The sequence below is a fragment of the Pezoporus wallicus genome, unplaced genomic scaffold, assembly GCF_028554395.1.
Source record: "Pezoporus wallicus isolate ANWC-B61680 ecotype Strahan unplaced genomic scaffold, APGP_CSIRO_Pwel_v1 contig_9622, whole genome shotgun sequence".
Taxonomy (NCBI): domain Eukaryota; kingdom Metazoa; phylum Chordata; class Aves; order Psittaciformes; family Psittacidae; genus Pezoporus; species Pezoporus wallicus.
In genome coordinates this window covers 1-20,241 of record NW_026635179.1, presented here as the reverse complement: position 1 = coordinate 20,241, position 20,241 = coordinate 1, and the positions used below count along the sequence as shown (strand labels likewise).

The 20,241-nt window shown below is 61.2% G+C and overlaps 1 protein-coding gene across 1 annotated transcript; it reads right to left on the bottom strand.

Annotated features, from left to right (window-relative positions):
- Window positions 1-3,066: 3,066 nt before the first annotated feature.
- TEX261 (testis expressed 261) lies at window positions 3,067-10,611 on the bottom strand. Its single transcript, XM_057410288.1, has 6 exons — window positions 10,521-10,611; window positions 9,552-9,631; window positions 8,378-8,531; window positions 5,508-5,575; window positions 4,468-4,570; window positions 3,067-3,308 (listed from the first exon to the last, which is right to left on the bottom strand). Exons 1-6 carry the CDS (start codon window positions 10,588-10,590, stop codon window positions 3,193-3,195), a joined length of 591 nt encoding a protein of 196 aa, XP_057266271.1. The 5' UTR covers window positions 10,591-10,611; the 3' UTR covers window positions 3,067-3,192.
- Between the last annotated feature and the right edge of the window lie 9,630 nt (window positions 10,612-20,241).

Below are 20,241 nucleotides of genomic sequence, written 5' to 3'. Positions count from 1 at the left end.
CTGCTGCAGGAACTCAGCAGCAAGCACCCCCCTGGTCACCATCGACGAGAGCTGGGGTTGGAGGAGCTGCTGCGAGGGCTGGAGCAGCTCTGCTCTGAGCCAGGCTGAGAGAGCTGGGCTGGGGCAGCCTGGACAGGAGAAGGCTCCTGAAGGGGAGACCTGAGAGCAGCTCCAGTGCCTGAAGGGGCTGCAGGAAAGCTGGAGAGGGGCTTGGGACAAGGGAGGCAGGGATGGGATGAGGAGTTTGGGCTTCCAAGTAGAAGAGGGAAGAGCTGGGTGGGATACAAGGAAGTTCTCCCCTCTGAGGGCGGTGGGACATGGGAAGGGGTTGAAGCTGTGGCTGCCCCATCCCTGGCAGTGCTCAAGGCCAGGTTGGACACAGGGGCTTGGAGCAAGCTGCTCCAGTGGAAGGGGTCCCTGCCCGTGGCAGGGCTTGGAGCTGGATGGGATTTAAGGCCCCTTTAACCCAACCCATTCCATGATTCCACGGCCCCACCTGGCGCCATTGGAAATGTCACCCCCCAGCTCTGTCACTCATGGGGCTGCAGCCTCCAAACACCCAGGAAAATCAATGGGCTCCGTTCCCGTGGGATGGGGATGAGGCTGCTCCGGAGCCTCTGCAGGCAGAGATGCTTGGGGGGCAGCTCTGCATTAACGCTCACCTTGTAAGTGCTCCATCAAAGGAGTAATCCCAGCTCCTGTATAAGGCAGAGCTCCTCGCACACCCTTCACAGGTGGGCTCTGGAGCATCCTTGGCCCAGCCCTGGGAATAACGAGAGATTCCAATGTTATCCATCACATCTCCCGGGATTCCCGGGGTTTAGGGTGGGGAACGAGGTGCTTTGAGCAAATCCAGCCCCAAACCTCCCATCTTAAGGCAGGAGACGAGCGTGGTCCTCACAGCCCCCACGGCCTCACCTTCTCCCCTTGCAACCACAGGGGGGGCTTTCCTCATCCCCTCCTTTCAATACTCACAGGGTTCCAGCTTCAGCCGTCCCTTGGGTTTCCCTCCCATCACGCAGGGAACGGGATTTACCTGGATGTGGCTCCGCTCCAGGAAACGGGTGTCCATAACAGCTCCCACACCCCGTGGCCACAAGCCGTAGCCATGGAAAACGGGATTTGGCAGCTGGAAAAGCACAGTGATCCGTGCTGGCTAAGGCCGTGGCAACAGGGATCAAAGAGACTCCATCAGAGGGGCGTTAAAGCTGCTCATCTTCCCCCCGTGCATCCTCAGCACTGCCTGAGCAGCCCTGGAGCTCTGCATCCCGCAGGAAGCGCCCTGCTCCCGAGTTTGCCATGGCTCCTGCAGGATGCTCAGAGAGCAGGAACCAAGCTTCATCCCCAGCCCAAGGCTCCTCCTCCGCTCCCAGCAGTGGCTCTGGGCTCTCCCCAGCCCTGCTCCATCTGCCTGCGCCCGAGGCGATGGAAACTGTGAAGCGCAGCTTGGAGGGGAGCTGTGAACACACAGCCAGGAGCATCCCTGCAGCCATCCCCTCCTCCGGGCTGGAAACATCACCTTACAGCTTCAGTAGGATCAGGGAATCAGGGCATGGATAAGGAAGGGACCTTAAAGCTCCTCCAGCCCCAACCCCTGCCACAGGCAGGGACCCCTTCCACTGGAGCAGCTTGCTCCAAGCCCCTGTGTCCAACCTGGCCCTGAGCACTGCCAGGGATGGAGCATTCCCAACCTCAGCACCCTCACAGGGAAGGCACTCCCAAGATCGAGGAACGCTCAACCCTGTGCCTCAGGGAAGGGACAAAAGCATCGGGCTCACCCCACTGCTGGCCCAGGCAGCGGGGAGCCGGGGCAGGGAACAGGGGACATTCCCTGCATCCCCCATGTGTGCCCTGGGAGCAAAACTACAGCCCCAGCGCTGCGAGCAGCTGGTCCAGGAGCTGCTCCTCAGCTCGGCTTTGCTTCCAGTGCTTCTGCCTTCGCTTCTCCGAGCCCCCAACAAGAGCTCTGTGGGGAAGCTACCTGCATCCCGCCCGCCTGCATCCCCCCAGGGGCACCTCCGGGTCCCCTCAACACCTCTCCTCTCCTCTCTGGGGTTCTCTAACCCCATAAAGCCCAGGAGCAATGAATGCAGAGGGTGATGCCCTTGTGTGATGGAGCCCAGCCCCTGCGAGCTGCAGGGATGCTGCCGCAGCAGCCGCTGGGAAGAACTTCAGCCATAGCCGTTATTAGAGGAGCAGCTCTCAAACAAACCCCATCCTCTCAGCTCACCATGAGCACACCCAGCCAGGGGCAGGGGGGCTCTGCCTCACCTTTGCCATCAGCCAAAACTGGCCACAATGAGCCGTGGTCCTAAGGAATTCCTCAAGAAGCCTTCCCAAGCCATGAAAGAGGAGCAGCACCAAGCCCTGCCTGCTGGGTACCACGGGGACATCAAGCCTGGCGCAGGCTGGAGGTGAAACCATGGAAAAAGGGGGGTTTATAAGGAACAAAGAGCAAAGCTTCACCTCCTTCTCACTGTGATCATCCGGATCTTCCCCCCTTTTGGAAAGGGGGAGGCCTGGGATGTGCAGCAGCACCGGGAATGCCGAGGGATGACACCCACGGGAAGCTGCAGGAACTCACTCCGTGTCTTGCTCCCCATGGAGAGCATCACCCTCCATGAAACACACTCCCAGGGCCAGAGAGAGGAGAGAAGCGGCCGTTTCCAGCACCACAATCACCCAAGGCACCAGGTTGAGAGCTTCAGGTCACCCCCCCACAGCCACAGAGCGCTGGGGGGGACGGGACACACCAGCATCCTCATTCCCAGTGGGAATCCGTGGGGAGCTGGACACTTGGCTCGCTTTATTCTCTCTTTAATGAATGGCTCTGTGTAAACCTCAGTTCAATGGCGAGCACGTCCTGCTGCCAAACCACCCCACGTGCCAGCTCCTGCTTGTAGAGCCCTGCGAGGTGGGCAGTGCCAGGGAGGGGAGCTTGGACCCTCCTTGTGCTCAGCTGGAACCAAGCATCCTCCTTGCACGCAGTCCTGGAGCTGGATGGAACCCTCCCTCTGCATCCGGTCCCTGCAGTCAGTGCCCGGTGCCAGCGTTCCCAGCAGCTCTTCCCAGGAAAATCCCGCTGGGATACACTAAGGAGGGATGGAGTGAGAGGCCTGGGGTCAGTGCTGCTGCCCCACAGCCCCCTGCACAGTCTGGGGCTGCCCCGCTCCCTCAGGGCAGCATCCCTGCTCAGTAGATCTTCTGTCGGCTGGGCAGGATGGCCTCCTTAATGAAAGAGAAGATGAGGAGGATCCCAGAGCGCTTCCCCCTCTTCCCCTTGGTGAAGTAGTTGGAGACCACGTCGTCTGTGGAGATAAAGGGGAGCAAAATCAACCACCAAACAGCACCCTGGGATGGGGGTGGTTTCAGGGCCTGAAATGCATGATCTGCCTTCAAAGTACGGGAGCTGCTCCTTTGATCCCATCTGGCTTCCTTTAAAACATGGAAGTTACTGGTTTGATCCCATTTGGCTGCCTTAAAGCATGGAAGTTACTGGTTTGATCCCATTTGGCTGCATTTAAAGCATGGAAGTTGCTGGTTTGATCCCATCCAGCTGCCCTTAAAGCATGGAAGTTACTGGTTTGATCCCATTTCATTTGGCTGCCTTAAATCATGGAAGTTACTGGTTTGATCCCATCCAGCTGCCCTTAAAGCATGGAAGTTACTGGTTTGATCCCATTTGGCTGCATTTAAAGCATGGAAGTTACTGGTTTGATCCCATTTGGCTGCATTTAAAGCATGGAATTTGCTGGTTTGATCCCATCTAGCTGCATTTGAAGCATGGAAGTTACTGGTTTGATCCCATCTAGCTGCATTTAAAGCATGGAAGTTACTGGTTTGATCCCATCTAGCTGCATTTAAAGCATGGAAGTTGCTGGTTTGATCCCATCTAGCTACATTTAAAGCATGGAAGTTACTGGTTTGATCCCATTTGGCTGCATTTAAAGCATGGAAGTTACTGGTTTGATCCCATTTGGCTGCCCTTAAAGCATGGAAGTTACTGGTTTGATCCCATTTGGCTGCATTTAAAGCATGGAAGTTGCTGGTTTGTTCCCATCCAGCTGCCCTTAAAGCATGGAAGTGACTGGTTTGCTTTCATCTGGCTGCATTTAAAGCATGGAAGCTGCTGGTTTGCTTCCATCTGGCTGCATTTAAAGCATGGAAGTTTCTGGTTTGCCTCCACCTACCCTACCTGATGCTCCCATACGCCACTGACAGGGAGCCCAAATCCTGAGCTCCCTGTTTTGAGCTGCAGGGAGAGTCCACAGAAAGCAACAGGAGAGATGCAGGATGGGGAGCAGGAAGAACCCCTCATTCTGCTCACTCACCCCTCACCCTTTTCCCTGCCTTGGCTTTGGAAGGGTTTACCCCACGTGCTGCAGCCTGCCCCTGCTCCACGCTGCAGGAATGGGGTGTGCACTGGGCTGTGCTGAGCCCAGAGCCCTGAGGAAGGCCATCACTCACCTCCAGGCTGCACTGTGGAGGGCAGGACGTTCTCCCCAGCCGACAAGGAGACGAAGAAAGCAAAAGGGATTAACCAGAGGCAGAAGGTGAAGTAGGCAAGAACCTGCAGGCAGAGACACAGGCAGTGAGAGCAGAGCCACAGCGCAGGCAGCACATCCCAGCTGCTGCCCCAGCCCATGGGGTACCCCAAGTGTCTCCCTGAACCCCCCCAGGAGATAAAGGGTTCTGAAGGGGCAGAACTGCACCTCAACCTCTCCCAAGCCTCAGGTGCTGAGATAGTGTCCCACAGTGGAGCTGGGACGGGGAGAAACAGCATCCAGGAGCATCCATGGAAGGATGCAGGAGAAGCCTCCACTGCTCCCAACAATTCCCAACGAGAATGAAGGAAGCAGGATGTTGGCTGGGCTGCTCTGAGCCAGGAAATCCCCTTCACGCTCCCAGGGGGTAAAAGGAAGAGGCAAGACCTGGGATTGCTCCTCCTGGCCCAGGAAGGGCCACTGGGGTTTGGGGAGAGCAGAGCTGCTGCATCAGCCTCTCTGTGCCCCCAAACGCTGGTTAAACTGCATAAAAACCTGGGGGGTCCTCACTTTGGTGCAGATTTTCTCTTTGGTTCTTAGAATCTGCACTAAGTGGCAGCTGTTTTGGGGCCAGACAAGCCCCTTTGGTGAGCCTGGACCTTCACATGAAGATGGTGACAGAGTTAGCGCATCAGGGAGATAAAAATAGCGAGTGGCAATTCCAGAAGGGAAGGGATTTGTGGTCAGGACATTTAAAATGATCTCGTTTTCCACTGTCCTGGGGTTTAGCACATCACAACAGCGCAGTCTGTGCTTTGCACCCAGTGCTTTTCATGCCTTTGAGTGGCTGAGGAAGCCCCAGGCCCCATCCTGGAGCAGAAGCTGCAGCTCCCGTGCTGAGGGCACAGGAGCCCCGAGGGAAGGGCTGTGAGAAGCATCCTGAGCACAAGGGCATGTCCCAGCCTCCAGCAGCTCCACTGGGCAGGGAGAGCAGGGACTGACTCCTTCCCAAAGGCCTCTCACCTCAGAGAACAGGTAATACTCCTCAGCGAAGTACTGGAAGGCCAGGTAGTGATTGAATATAACCAGCCCTGCAAAGGAGAGAGCAGAAACAGCTCAGCCCAAAGGTGCTGCAGGAGGAGGGAGCAGCTCCTGCTGGGAGCTCAGCCCCTCGCACCCGCATCCTGCTGCTGCTGCTGCTGCTGCTAAAAGACTTTCACAGCTCTGGCTGTGAGCAGCACGAGCCCCATCCCTCAGCTCAGCCCCAGATCCCTTGTCCCCGTGGTGCTTTACTCGCCCTGGCCCAGGGGAGCCCAGCCTCACACTTGCTAATGCTGCCCAGAGCTGAGAGAAGCACAGAGCCCACACTCACACCCCGGGGGGGGGTCAGCAGCTGCTGCAGGGAGCAGCTCCTCCGCCTCTGCCATGTGTAAAGCAAGTGAAGCTGAAACGCGGGCAGGACACGAGGGTTAGCGCTGGCCCCCGCACTGGAAACACCACTGAGCTCTTAAGAGGCAGGGACTGGAGCTGCTTTTGCCTTTCAGCCAAGCCAAGAAGACCCCAGCTCCAGCCCAGGAGCCCCAGGGCAGGCAGGAGGCAGTGTCCCACGTGGATTTATCCTCTCTTCATCCCCACCAGATCCAGACCCACTCCGGCTCCAGAAAACACAGCCCTGCTCTCTACCCCATGGGAGAACAAAGTGTCCAGGGGGGACACAGGGGCTTGGAGCAAGCTGCTCTAGTGGAAGGGGTCCCTGCCTCCCTTGGAGGGGCACTAAGCTCCCTTCCAACCCAAACCATTCCCTGGCTCCATGCTGATCCTGCCTACACGAGTGCTCGGAGCAGCAAAGGCGCTCGAGCTGCACGCAGACACGCTCTGAAACCTGCATTAGGGCTCTTGGGAGTCACTGCCTGGATGCCACCTGAGGTGTCACTGCCCAGCACCCGGAGCAGGGGTGAGGGCACATCCATGCCCAGCACAGAACACGCAGGAGGCTCCGCAGCTCGCAGGGGCAGCTCCAAAGCAGGTTCAGTGGCAGAGCTGCTGGTGCTGCGGCCCACATCTGCTTTGGGGTCAGGCTGGGACACGGCTCTGCCTGCTCATCAGCTCAGCACAGCAGGCAACCATGGAATGCTTTGTGTCAAAGGGGCCTTAAAGCTCCTCCAGCCCCAAGCCCTGCCATGGGGACCCCTTCCACTGGAGCAGCTTGCTCCAAGCCCCTGTGTCCAACCTGCCCTCGAGCACTGCCAGGGATGGGGCAGCCACAGCTTCAACCCCTTCCCATGTCCCACCGCCCTCATAGGGGAGAACTTCCTTGTATCCCACCCAGCTCTTCTCTCTTCCACTTGGAAGCCCAAACTCCTCTTCCCATCCCTGCATCCCTTGTCCCAAGCCCCTCTCCAGCTCTCCTGCAGCCCCTTTAGGCCCTGGAGCTGCTTTAAGGGCTCCTCAGGGCTGCTCCACCCCAGCCTGGGTTAGCGCTGGGGCAGGACCTTGCCCTTGGCCTGGCTGAGCTCCACGAGGCTCCCACGTGAACCCATGGACGTGTCAGAAAGCGATTTTCCTCGGGAATGATGGGCTTTTGTGTCAGAGCTTTCCCTGCTCCAACCAGGAGCTCCCCCTGACGGCGGAACCCTCCCAGCCCTCCGTGCCTCCAGCCTGCGCTCACACCCCGGGTAAGGACTCACGGGTCTTTCGGGGGGCTCCAACCCCTCCTGCCCTTTGGCCACTGAGCACCCAGAGCAGCTCTGCAGGGAGCACACGGGGCTCTCATTCCCACAGCGCTGCTCCAGGAGTCTGGAGCACAACCAGAGCTGGGAAACTCCAGTTTCCACCCCCCGCCCAGCCCCACTTATCACAGCCCCACCATAAACCACAAGGACAAAGCCCTGGACAAAGCTCAAAGTCCTTTGGGACGGCACGGAGGCTGCAGGAGCAAAAGGCAAACCTCTGCTGCCACCCAGAGCCCACCCGGGGATGGGGTGACAGCGGCACCCATGGGGAGGTGACAGCGGCACCCATGGGGAGGTGAGAGTGGCACCCATGGGGAGGTGACAGTGGCACCCATGGGGAGGTGAGGGTCACCCATGGGGAGGTGACAGTGGCACCCATGGGGAGATGACAGTGGCACCCATGGGGAGGTGACAGTGTCAGCCACAGGAAGGTGACAGTGGCACCCATGGGGAGGTGACGGTGGCACCCACGGGGAGGTGACAGTGTCAGCCACAGGAAGGTGACAGTGGCACCCACGGGGAGGTGACAGTGTCAGCCACGGGAAGGTGACAGCGGCACCCATGGGAAGGTGACAGCGGCACCCACGGGAAGGTGACAGTGGCACCCACGGGGAGGTGACAGTGTCAGCCACGGGAAGGTGACAGCGGCACCCACGGGAAGGTGACAGCGGCACCCACGGGAAGGTGACAGTGGCACCCACGGGGAGGTGACAGCGGCACCCATGGGAAGGTGACAGCGGCACCCACGGGAAGGTGACAGTGGCACCCACGGGAAGGTGACAGTGGCACCCATGGGGAGGTGACAGTGGCACCCATGGGAAGGTGACAGCGGCACCCATGGGAAGGTGACAGTGCTACCCGCGGGGAGGTGACAGTGGCACCCATGGGAAGGTGACAGTGGCACCCATGGGGAGGTGACAGTGGCACCCATGGGGAGGTGACAGTGGCACCCATGGGGAGGTGACAGTGTCAGACATGGGGAGGTGACAGTGGCACCCATGGGGAGATGACAGTGGCACTCATGGGGAGATGACAGTGGCACCCACGGCGAGGTGACAGTGGCACCCACGGCGAGGTGACAGTGTCAGCCATGGGGAGGTGACAGTGGCACCCATGGGAAGGTGACAGTGGCACCCATGGGGAGGTGACAGCCCCACTCACCACAGGACAGGATGAAGTTGGAGGAGGTGAGCACGATGAAGGGGAAGGTCTGCAGCAGCCCAAAGTAGACGAGGTTGGTGAAGAGCCCCACTCCAACCATGAAGCCAGGGAACTGTTCGAAGAGGTAGAGCCCCACCAGCACGGCCGAGGAGAACTGGGGGAGAAAGTGGGGTGAACACGGGGGTTAACATGGGGTGAACTGGGGGGTTAACATGGGGGTGGACATCTGTGGACATGGGGTGGACATGGGGGGGAACACTGGGTGAACATGGGGGTGGACATCGGTGGACATGGGGGGGAACATTGGGTGAACATAGGCTGACCATGGGGGTTAACATAGGGTGAACATGGGGGTGGACATCGGTGGACATGGGGGTGAACATAGGGTGACCATGGGGGTTAACACAGGGTGACCATGGGGGTGAACATGGAAGGGAACCCGGGGGGGGGGAACCCGGGGTGGAACATGGGGGTGAACACAGTGAACACGGGGGTGAACACGGGGGTGAACACGGGGGTGAACACGGGGGTGAACACGGGGGTGAACATGGGGGGGACCACGGGGGTGAACACAGTGAACAGGGGGGTGAACATGAGGATGCACATGGGGTGAACACAGGGGTGACCACGGGGGTGAACATGAGGATGAACATGGGGTGAACATGGGGTGAACACAGGGGTGAACACTGGGGTGAACATGGGGTGAATAGGGGTGAACATGGGGGTGAACACAGGGGTGAACACTGGGGTGAACATGAGGATGAACATGAGGATGAACATGGGGTGAACATGGGGGTGAACACAGGGGTGAACACACTGAACACAGGGGTGAACACAGTGAACACAGGGGTGAACACAGGGGTGAACATGAGGATGAACATGGGGGTGACCACGGGGGTGACCACGGAGGTGACCACAGGGTGAAGGCAGCAGCACAGGCAGGAACCCTGCCATGCTCAAGGTGGCTTTAGTGCTGACAGCACCACACCAAGCCACGCACCTCCCGCTCAGCACCAGCCCCTCGGGAAGGATCCGAATGGAACCCCCCAGCCGCGCTGGGCCAGGGAAGCGCTTCCCGAGTGCTCCCCATGCTGTGGGTGCTGTGCCAGCTCCCCGGGGTGACGGCAGTGAGGACCCCCCCCAGGTGTGTGTGTGTGTGCACGCAGGGACTTACCCAGATCATGTACTTGATGATCCTCTTGGTGACAACCGTGTACTCCTCGATCAGCTCCGCCAGGTAGTAGAGCCCGGCCGCTGCGGAGGGAGGTGGGGATGAGCGGGGACACAGGAGGGAGCGCGGCACATGCGGCTGCTGGCTTCAGCCTAAGAGCCTGAGGGCAGGGGGGACCCCAATCTCTGGGGCAGCCGCAGGACATCGGAGACACCGATGGGACCCCCAGACTCAGGGGCTCTCGGAGGTCTCAGGGGCACTCAAGGAGCCCCCAGTTTCTGGGGTCCCCAAGGGGTAACAGAGGCACCCAGAGGACCCCAATGTCGGGGGCACCCTCGGGACATCAACGGCAGCAACCCCCACTGGCAGAGGCCTTCAGGGCACCCCCAACCTCCGAACCACCCAAGGGATCCCCAGTCTCAGGCACCCTCTGAGCTCCTGGGGGCACCCAGAGGCCCCCCCAACCCCCGGAGCACCCAGAGGCCCCCCCAACCCCCAGAGGCCCCCCAACCCCCGGAGCACCCAGAGGCCCCCCCCAACCCCCGGAGCACCCAGAGGCCCCCCCAACCCCCAGAGGCCCCCCAACCCCCAGAGGCACCCCAACCCCCGGAGCACCCAGAGCCCCCCCCCCAACCCCTGGAGCACCCAGAGGCCCCCACAACCCCCAGAGCACCCCAACCCCCAGAGGCCCACCCAACCCCCAGAGCACCCAGAGGCCCCCCCAACCCCCGGAGCACCCAGAGGGTGCTGGAGGCACCCAGGGGACCCCAAAGTCAGGAGCTGAGGCCTGGGGGGGCAACCACGAGACCACCAACCTCAGGCCCTCTCTGAGGCCCCGGGGGCACCCATGGGACCCCAACCTCGAGGGGGGGGGAGGTCTCTGTGGGCACCCATGGGACCCCCAACCTCCAGGGCACCCCCTCATCCCCCCGTCATATCGCGATAGCCCGCGGGAGGAGGCTGCGGCCTCACCGATAGCCAGGGTGACGAAGGCCACCTGTATGAGCAGGGAGAGCCAGCTCAGCGCGTACATGAACCACATGGCGGGGCCGGGGCCTGGGCCGGGGTCTGGGCCTGGGCCTGGGCCGGGGCCTGGGCCGGGACCGGAACCGGAGCCGCCGCTCCCGCTCCGGGCCCGCTTCTGCTCCCGCTCCGGCGCTGACCACGCGGCGCCGGAACAAGCGAGATCACCCGAGCCTGCGCGGCCCGGCCGCTGCACGGCGCCACAGCGCCCCCTGCTGGCGCGGAGGGATCCTGCGGGGAGTGGGGGGGGGACACGACCCCGAGACCCCTAAAAGGGCAGAGGGATCCTGGAATGGGGGGGGATGGAAACACCCGCGAGCAGTGTGGGACCCCCGAAATCGTATGGGGCCCGCAAACGTTATGGGACAGCCGCAAACGGCGCACGGACCCCCAAACCGCGCGGGGACCCCCCCAAAATGCCATACAGGAACCTCCCAAATCACACAGGGACACCCCGACTGCACACGGACCCCCAAACACACATGGGGACCCCAATGAAACAGTTCAGAGAGCCCCTGAAGCCATACAAAGACACCCCCCCCCCCCCCCAAAACTTACAGGGACCCCAACTACATAGGGACACCCCCCCCTACCATACAGGGACACCTCAAAACTATTCAGGGACCCAAAACCATAAAAAGACGGCCCAAGCCTTAAGGGACCCCCAAATCTCTGTAATGACCCCCCCCAACCTGTGTAGGGACCCCCTGCACCCATATAGGGACCCCTCCATGTGTATAGGGACACCTCATACAGCTCTATGGGGTCCTCGGCGCCGCAATAGGATCCCTTTGTCCAGCCACGCAGCTCCCCCATCCCTAGGGACCCCTTCTGCACCCATGCACCCCTGAGGCGGTAAAGGGACCCCTGGGCTCATATAGAGACCCCCTTTACCCCTATAGGGCCCCACAACCCCTACAGGGACTCAGGAGCCACAGGGGGGCCCTGGGGACCCCAACACCCGTGTGGGGACCCCTGCGCCCCTAGGGAGACACGGCACACGTGCAGGGATCCCCTGCTCCCTAGGGACTGGGAGACACTGGGCGTCACCGGGGAGACACTGGGTGTTACCGGGCTGCACTGGGGTACACTGGGCTGTATTGGGATACACTGGGCTGCACTGGGGTACACTGGGCTGTATTGGGATACACTGGGCTGTCCTGGGATACACTGGGCTGTATTGGGATACACTGGGCTGTATTGGGATACACTGGGCTGTATTGGGATACACTGGGCTGTACTGGGGTACACTGGGCTGTATTGGGATACACTGGGCTGTACTGGGATACACTGGGCTGTATTGGGATACACTGGGCTGCACTGGGGTACACTGGGCTGTATTGGGATACACTGGGCTGTACTGGGATACACTGGGCTGTACTGGGATACACTGGGCTGTATTGGGATACACTGGGCTGTACTGGGATACACTGGGCTGTATTGGGATACACTGGGCTGTCCTGGGATACACTGGGCTGCACTGGGGTACACTGGGCTGTATTGGGATACACTGGGCTGCACTGGGGTACACTGGGCTGTATTGGGATACACTGGGCTGTACTGGGGTACACTGGGCTGTACTGGGATACACTGGGCTGTATTGGGATACACTGGGCTGTACTGGGATACACTGGGCTGCACTGGGGTACACTGGGCTGTATTGGGATACACTGCACTCTACTGGGATACACTGGGCTGTATTGGGATACACTGGGCTGTATTGGGATACACTGCACTCTACTGGGATACACTGGGCTGTATTGGGATACACTGGGCTGTATTGGGATACACTGCACTCTACTGGGGTACACTGGGCTGTATTGGGATACACTGGGCTGTACTGGGGTACACTGGGCTGTACTGGGATACACTGGGCTGCACTGGGGTACACTGGGCTGTATTGGGATACACTGCACTCTACTGGGGTACACTGGGCTGTACTGGGATACACTGGGCTGCACTGGGGTACACTGGGCTGTATTGGGATACACTGCACTCTACTGGGGTACACTGGGCTGTACTGGGATACACTGGGCTGCACTGGGGTACACTGGGCTGTACTGGGGTACACTGGGCTGTATTGGGATACACTGCACTCTACTGGGGTACACTGGGCTGTACTGGGATACAATGGGCTGCACTGGGGTACACTGGGCTGTACTGGGGTACACTGGGCTGCACTGGGATACACTGGGCTGTACTGGGATACAATGGGCTGCACTGGGGTACACTGGGCTGTACTGGGGTACACTGGGCTGCACTGGGGTACACTGGGCTGTATTGGGATACACTGCACTCTACTGGGGTACACTGGGCTGTACTGGGATACACTGGGCTGCACTGGGGTACACTGGGCTGTACTGGGGTACACTGGGCTGTATTGGGATACACTGCACTCTACTGGGGTACACTGGGCTGCACTGAGATACACTGGGCTGTACTGGGATACAATGGGCTGCACTGGGGTACACTGGGCTGTACTGGGGTACACTGGGCTGCACTGGGGTACACTGGGCTGTATTGGGATACACTGCACTCTACTGGGGTACACTGGGCTGTACTGGGATACACTGGGCTGCACTGGGGTACACTGGGCTGTACTGGGGTACACTGGGCTGTATTGGGATACACTGCACTCTACTGGGGTACACTGGGCTGCACTGAGATACACTGGGCTGTATTGGGATACACTGGGCTGTATTGGGATACACTGGGCTGCACTGGGGTACACTGGGCTGTATTGGGATACACTGGGCTGTACTGGGATACACTGGGCTGCACTGGGGTACACTGGGCTGTATTGGGATACACTGGGCTGTACTGGGGTACACTGGGCTGCACTGAGATACACTGGGCTGTATTGGGATACACTGGGCTGTACTGGGGTACACTGGGCTGTATTGGGATACACTGGGCTGCACTGGGGTACACTGGGCTGTACTGGGGTACACTGGGCCATATTGGGATACACTGGGCTGTACTGGGGTACACTGGGCTGTACTGGGCTGCGCTGGGCTGCACTGGGGTACACTGGGCTGCACTGGGATACACTGGGCTGTACTGGGGTACACTGGGCTGCACTGGGATACACTGGGCTGTACTGGGCTGCGCTGGGCTGTACTGGGGTACACTGGGCTGCACTGGGTGTTCCTGGGCTGCACTGGGATACACTGGGCTGTACTGGGGTACACTGGGCTGCACTGGGGTACACTGGGCTGTACTGGGGTACACTGGGCTGCACTGGGGTACACTGGGCTGTACTGGGATACACTGGGCTGTACTGGGGTACACTGGGCTGCACTGGGGTACACTGGGCTGCACTAGGATACACTGGGCTGCACTGGGATACACTGGGCTGTATTGGGATACACTGGGCTGTACTGGGATACACTGGGCTGTACTGGGGTACACTGGGCTGCACTGGGGTACACTGGGCTGTACTGGGGTACACTGCACTCTACTGGGGTACACTGGGCTGCACTGGGGTACACTGGGCTGTACTGGGATACACTGCACTCTACTGGGGTACACTGGGCTGCACTGGGTGTTACTGGGCTGCACTGGGTGCACCTCCCCCGCCGGTGCCGGTATCCCCACTGGGGGCGGCCCAGCAGGGGGGGTTGGGCTCTGTGGGGCTCTTTGTGCTGGTTCAACCCCCCCTGCCTGGGACTGCGGGGAGGGGGCAGCGCAGCCCGGCCCTGGCACCCCCTGCACCCCCCCTGCACCCCCTGAGTGACCCCTGCATCCCCCTGCACCCCCCCGTACCCCCTGTGTGACCCCTGCACCCCCTGTGTGACCCCTGCACCCCCCTGCACCCCCTGTGTGACCCCTGCATCCCCCTGCACCCCCTGAGTGAGCCCTGCACCCCCCTGCACCCCCCCTGCACCCCCCTGCACCCCCTGTGTGAGCCCTGCATCCCTCCTGCACCCCCCCTGCGTGACCCCTGCACCCCCCTGCACCCCCTGTGTGACCCCTGCATCACTCCTGCACTCTCCTGCACCCCCCAGCACCCCCTGCACCCCCCGTACCCCCTGTGTGACCCCTGCACCCCCCCTGCACCCCCTGTGTGACCCCTGCATCCCTCCTGTACCCCCCCTGCACCCCCCGCACCCCCATTCCTCCCTCCTGTGTCCCTCTTGCATCTCCCACATCCCCCTGCGTCCTCCCTGCACCCCCCTGCATCCCTTTTGCACCCCCTCTGCACCCCCCTGCATCCCTTTTGCACCCCCTCTGTCCTTCCTGCGCCCCCCCCCGGAACCCCCTACATCTGCCCTGCATCCCTCCAGCCACCCTGGAGCACCCTTTGCATCCCTCAGGCACCTCCCTGCACCCTTGTGTCCCTTCTGCGTCCCCTATATCTGCCCTGCACCCCCCAGGACCCCCCAGCACCCCCCTGCATCCCCTCTACGTCCATCTATATCCCCGCAGCACCCCCCAGCACCCCCAAGCACCCCCCTGCATCCCCCCTACATCCCTCTATATCCCCCCTGCATCCCTCCTGCCTCCCTGGCCCGGGGGGGCTGCAGCCGGGACCCCCCCGATCCACCCCTGGGGGTGCTGCAGGGGTAGAGGGGCTGCGGGACGGTGCCGCTGGGTGCCCGCATGTGGGTGCCGGGGGGTGCGTGCAGGGGGGTGCCCCCTCGGGAAGCCCCTTCTGTGCCCCTCTCCCGTCAGTGCCCCGCTGCGTGCGGAGCATCCCTGGACCAGCCCCATTCTCCTGCCCCATCCTGCCCCATCCTCCTGCCTCCATCCTGCCCCATCCTCCTGCCCCATCCTGCCCCATCCTCCTGCCCCATCCTGCCCCATCCTCCTGCCTCATCCTCCTGCCTCCATCCTCCTGCCCCATGCTCCTGCCCCATCCTGCCCCATCCTCCTGCCCCATCCTCCCCCATCCTCCTGCCCCATCCTGCCCCATCCTGCCCCATCCTCCTGCCCCATCCTCCTGCCTCCATCCTCCTGCCCCATGCTCCTGCCCCATCCTGCTCCATCCTGCCCCATGCTCCTGCCCCCATTCTCCTGCCCCATCCTGCCCCATCCTGCCCCATCCTCCTGCCTTCATCCTCCTGCCCCATCCTGCCCCATCCTGCCCCATCCTCCTGCCCCATGCTCCTGCCCCATCCTGCCCCTGCCCCATCCTGCCCCATCCTCCTGCCCCATGCTCCTGCCCCATCCGGCCCCATGCTCCTGCCCCATCCTGCCCCATCCTGCCCCATGCTCCTGCCCCATCCTGCCCCATCCTGCCCCATGCTCCTGCCCCATCCTCCCTCCATCCTCCTGCCCCATCCTCCTGCCTCCATCCTCCTGCCCCATGCTCCTGCCCCATCCTGCTCCATCCTGCCCCATGCTCCTGCCCCCATTCTCCTGCCCCATCCTGCCCCATCCTGCCCCATCCTCCTGCCCCATGCTCCTGCCCCATCCTGCCCCTGCCCCATCCTGCCCCATCCTCCTGCCCCATGCTCCTGCCCCATCCTGCCCCATCCTGCCCCATGCTCCTGCCCCATCCTCCCTCCATCCTCCTGCCCCATCCTCCTGCCTCCATCCTGCCCCCTCCTCCTGCCCCATCCTCCTGCCCCATCCTCCTGCAGCTCGGGTCAGGCTGCTCTCTCGTGGGCTGTGGCTGCAACCTGGGCCCCCCGGCCCCCCCAGCCCCTGGGATCTGCTGGGAGGAGCCGGATTCCAGCCGGTCCTGGAAGCATCAGGTGAGGAACATTCGCTGCCATCCATCGGGAAGCTCCTCGGGAGAGGAAGGTCCGGATTAGCGGGTTCGTGCCGGGAGGTGGTGGCAGAGCCCGCGGTGGGGCCTGCCCCTCCGTGCCCCCTGCCCCGAGGATTCCCCTTTTCCCTGTGAATCCCTTCCCTCCCCTCTGCGGAGCTGCTGATGTGGCTCCTGCCCAGCCCGGGGGAGGCTGCGGCTGGAGCAAGGAGTGGGTTAAGCGGGGGCTGTTTTGCCTTTGGCACCCCGATGTGAGCATCAGCACCCCTTCATGCTGCCGGGGGGTCTGGCACCCCAAGAAACACGGGCACCTTGAGCATCCCGAGAGCCCTGAGCACCCCAAGTCCCGTCCCCGTCCCCCCAGCATCCCCTGAGCATCCCAGGTACCCCAAATGCCCCATGCACCCCCTGCATCCTGGGTACCCCAAGAACCTCAAGTACCCCCCGAGAATCCCAAGCACTCTGGGCACCCATGAGCATCCCTGGTGCCCCAAGCATCCCAAGCACCCTGAGCACCCCAGGCACCCCCGATACCCCGAGCTCCCTGGGTACCTTGGGCATCCTGAGCACCCCAAGTACCTCAGGCACCTCATGCACCCCAAGTACCCCAGGTACCCCACGCATCCCAAGTACCCAAAACACCCTGGGCACCCTATGCACCCCAATTTCCTCAGGCACTCCAAGCATCCTGGGCACCCCGAGCACCCCAAGCACTCCAGGTTATCCGTGCATCCCTGGCTTCACCATGCACCCCAAGTTTCTCAGGCATTCTGGGCACCCCAAGCACCCCAGCACCCTGAGTACCCCAGGGTGTCCAGGCACCCCAAGCACCCTGAGCATCCCAAGCACCCTGAGCGTCCCAAGCACCCTGAGCATCCCAAGCCTGCTCCTTACCCCTGCACCCCTAACACCCCGGAACAACCAGGCTGCACCCCCAAGCACAGCATCCCCATCACCCCTCTCCCCTGTGCCGCGATGCCCCCATCCCGGCGCCCGCATCCCCGGGGGATGCTCACTGGGGCGCCCTCCCCACGCTGAGGACCAGAGGGTGCCGGATGCAGCTTGGGGTGCTCCCCACTGATGGCTTTGGTCCCCTCCTTGCGCCGCAGCGCCCGTGGCCCCGCGCTGTCCCCGGGGCCATTTTCGGGGTGGTTTTTCCCCACCTTTCCCTGTTTCCCAGCCCCAAAGCGGCTCCGGGGCACCGAGGCGAGGTTAACGCCGGGGGGCACCGGGAGCCACCGGCTCCGCCGCCCCTTCGCCCGCCTCCTTTCCCACCTCCCCGCTCCCATGGAACGGAGCATCCCGATTCACCCCGCAACATCCCAGGTCTTGCTCCCCGCCAGCCCCTCTGCATCCTTAGGGACCAGAGGGAAGGGTCCCCTCCATGGATCCTGCCTGACACCCCTCAGCCCCCTGCATCTGCACGGGGAGGGGTTTGTGCCCCCAACACTGAACGTCCCCATCGATGGGGTTTTGTGCCCTCCCAAGCCCCATACATCCCCATCGATGGGGTTTTGTGCCTTCCCAAGCCCCATACATCCCCATCGATGGGGTTTTGTGCCCTCCCAAGCCCCATACATCCCCATCGATGGGGTTTTGTGCCTTCCCAAGCCCCATACATCCCCATCGATGGGGTTTTGTGCCTTCCCAAGCCCCATACATCCCCATCGATGGGGTTTTGTGCCTTCCCAAGCCCCATACATCCCCATCGATGGGGTTTTGCCCCCGAAATCCCACACATCCCCATAGATGGAAGTTGCCCCTAAGCCCTGAGCATCCCCATGGATGGGTTTTTGTGCCCTCCCAAGCCCCATACATCCCCATCGATGGGGTTTTGTGCCCTCCCAAGCCCCATACATCCCCATCGATGGGGTTTTGTGCCTTCCCAAGCCCCATACATCCCCATCGATGGGGTTTTGTGCCTTCCCAAGCCCCATACATCCCCATCGATGGGGTTTTGTGCCTTCCCAAGCCCCATATATCCCCATCGATGGGGTTTTGTGCCTTCCCAAGCCCCATACATCCCCATCGATGGGGTTTTGTGCCCTCCCAAGCCCCATACATCCCCATCGATGGGGTTTTGTGCCTTCCCAAGCCCCATACATCCCCATCGATGGGGTTTTGTGCCCTCCCAAGCCCCATACATCCCCATCGATGGGGTTTTGTGCCTTCCCAAGCCCCATACATCCCCATCGATGGGGTTTTGTGCCTTCCCAAGCCCCATACATCCCCATCGATGGGGTTTTGTGCCTTCCCAAGCCCCATACATCCCCATCGATGGGGTTTTGTGCCCTCCCAAGCCCCATACATCCCCATCGATGGGGTTTTCCCCACCTCTCCCTCTCAAACCTGAGCATCCCCATGGATGGGATTTTGCCCCTGGAATCCCCACATCCCCCTGGACAGCATTTTGCCCTCAAATTCCTTGTATCCCTATGAACGGTGTTTACCCCCCAAACCTCACACATTCCCATGGGTGGGATTTTGCCCCCGAAATCCCACACATCCCCATAGATAGATGTTGATCCTAAGCTCTGAGCATCCCCATGGATGGGATTTTGCCCCCCAAATCCCACACATCCCCATGGATGGATGTTGCCCCCTAGATCCCACACATCCCCATGGATGGATGTTGCCCCCAAATCCCACACATCCCCATGGATGGATGTTGCCCCCAAATCCCACACATCCCCATGGATGGATGTTGCCCCCAAATCCCACACATCCCCATGGATGGATGCTGCCCCCTAGATCCCACACATCCCCATGGATGGATGCTGCCCCCCAAATCCCACACATCCCCATGGATGGATGTTGCCCCCTAGATCCCACACATCCCCATGGATGGATGTTGCCCCCCACCCACACATCCCCATGGATGGATGCTGCCCCCAAATCCCACACATCCCCATGGATGGATGCTGCCCCCCAAATCCCACACATCCCACCCACACATCCCCATGGATGGATGTTGCCCCCAAATCCCACACATCCCCATGGATGGATGCTGCCCCCCAAATCCCACACATCCCCATGGATGGATGCTGCCCCCCAAATCCCACACATCCCCATGGATGGATGCTGCCCCCAAATCCCACACATCCCCATGGATGGATGTTGCCCCCAAATCCCACACATCCCCATGGATGGATGCTGCCCCCAAATCCCACACATCCCCATGGATGGATGTTGCCCCCAAATCCCACACATCCCCATGGATGGATGCTGCCCCCAAATCCCACACATCCCCATGGATGGATGCTGCCCCCCAAATCCCACACATCCCCATGGATGGGATGTTGCCCCCAAATCCCACACATCCCCATGGATGGATGCTGCCCCCCAAATCCCACACATCCCCATGGATGGATGCTGCCCCCCCAAATCCCACACATCCCCATGGATGGATGCTGCCCCCAAATCCCACACATCCCCATGGATGGATGCTGCCCCCCAAATCCCACACATCCCCATGGATGGATGCACCCACACATCCCCATGGATGGATGCTGCCCCCAAATCCCACACATCCCCATGGATGGATGCTGCCCCCAAATCCCACACATCCCCATGGATGGATGCTGCCCACACATCCCCATGGATGGATCCCACACATCCCCATGGATGGATGCTGCCCCCCAATCCCACACATCCCCATGGATGGATGCTGCCCCCAAATCCCACACATCCCCATGGATGGGATGTTGCCCCCAAATCCCACACATCCCCATGGATGGATGCTGCCCCCCAAATCCCACACATCCCCATGGATGGATGCTGCCCCCCCCACACATCCCACACACACATCCCCATGGATGGATGCTGCCCCCTAGATCCCACACATCCCCATGGATGGATGCTGCCCCCCAAATCCCACACATCCCCATGGATGGATGCTGCCCCCTAGATCCCACACATCCCCATGGATGGATGCTGCCCCCTAGATCCCACACATCC

What these genes read in the sequence shown, in the direction of transcription:
- TEX261 (XM_057410288.1), bottom strand. Translation starts at nt 10,590, where the DNA reads ATGTGGTTCATGTACGCGCTGAGCTGGCTCTCCCTGCTCATACAGGTG. An exon ending in CAACTTCATCCTGTCCTGTG is followed by an intron (nt 5,576 to 8,377) that starts GTGAGTGGGGCT and finishes TCTCCTTTGCAG; the next exon opens with GGCTGGTTATATTCAATCAC. An exon ending in CTCCACAGTGCAGCCTGGAG is followed by an intron (nt 3,309 to 4,467) that starts GTGAGTGATGGC and finishes TTATCTCCACAG; the next exon opens with ACGACGTGGTCTCCAACTAC.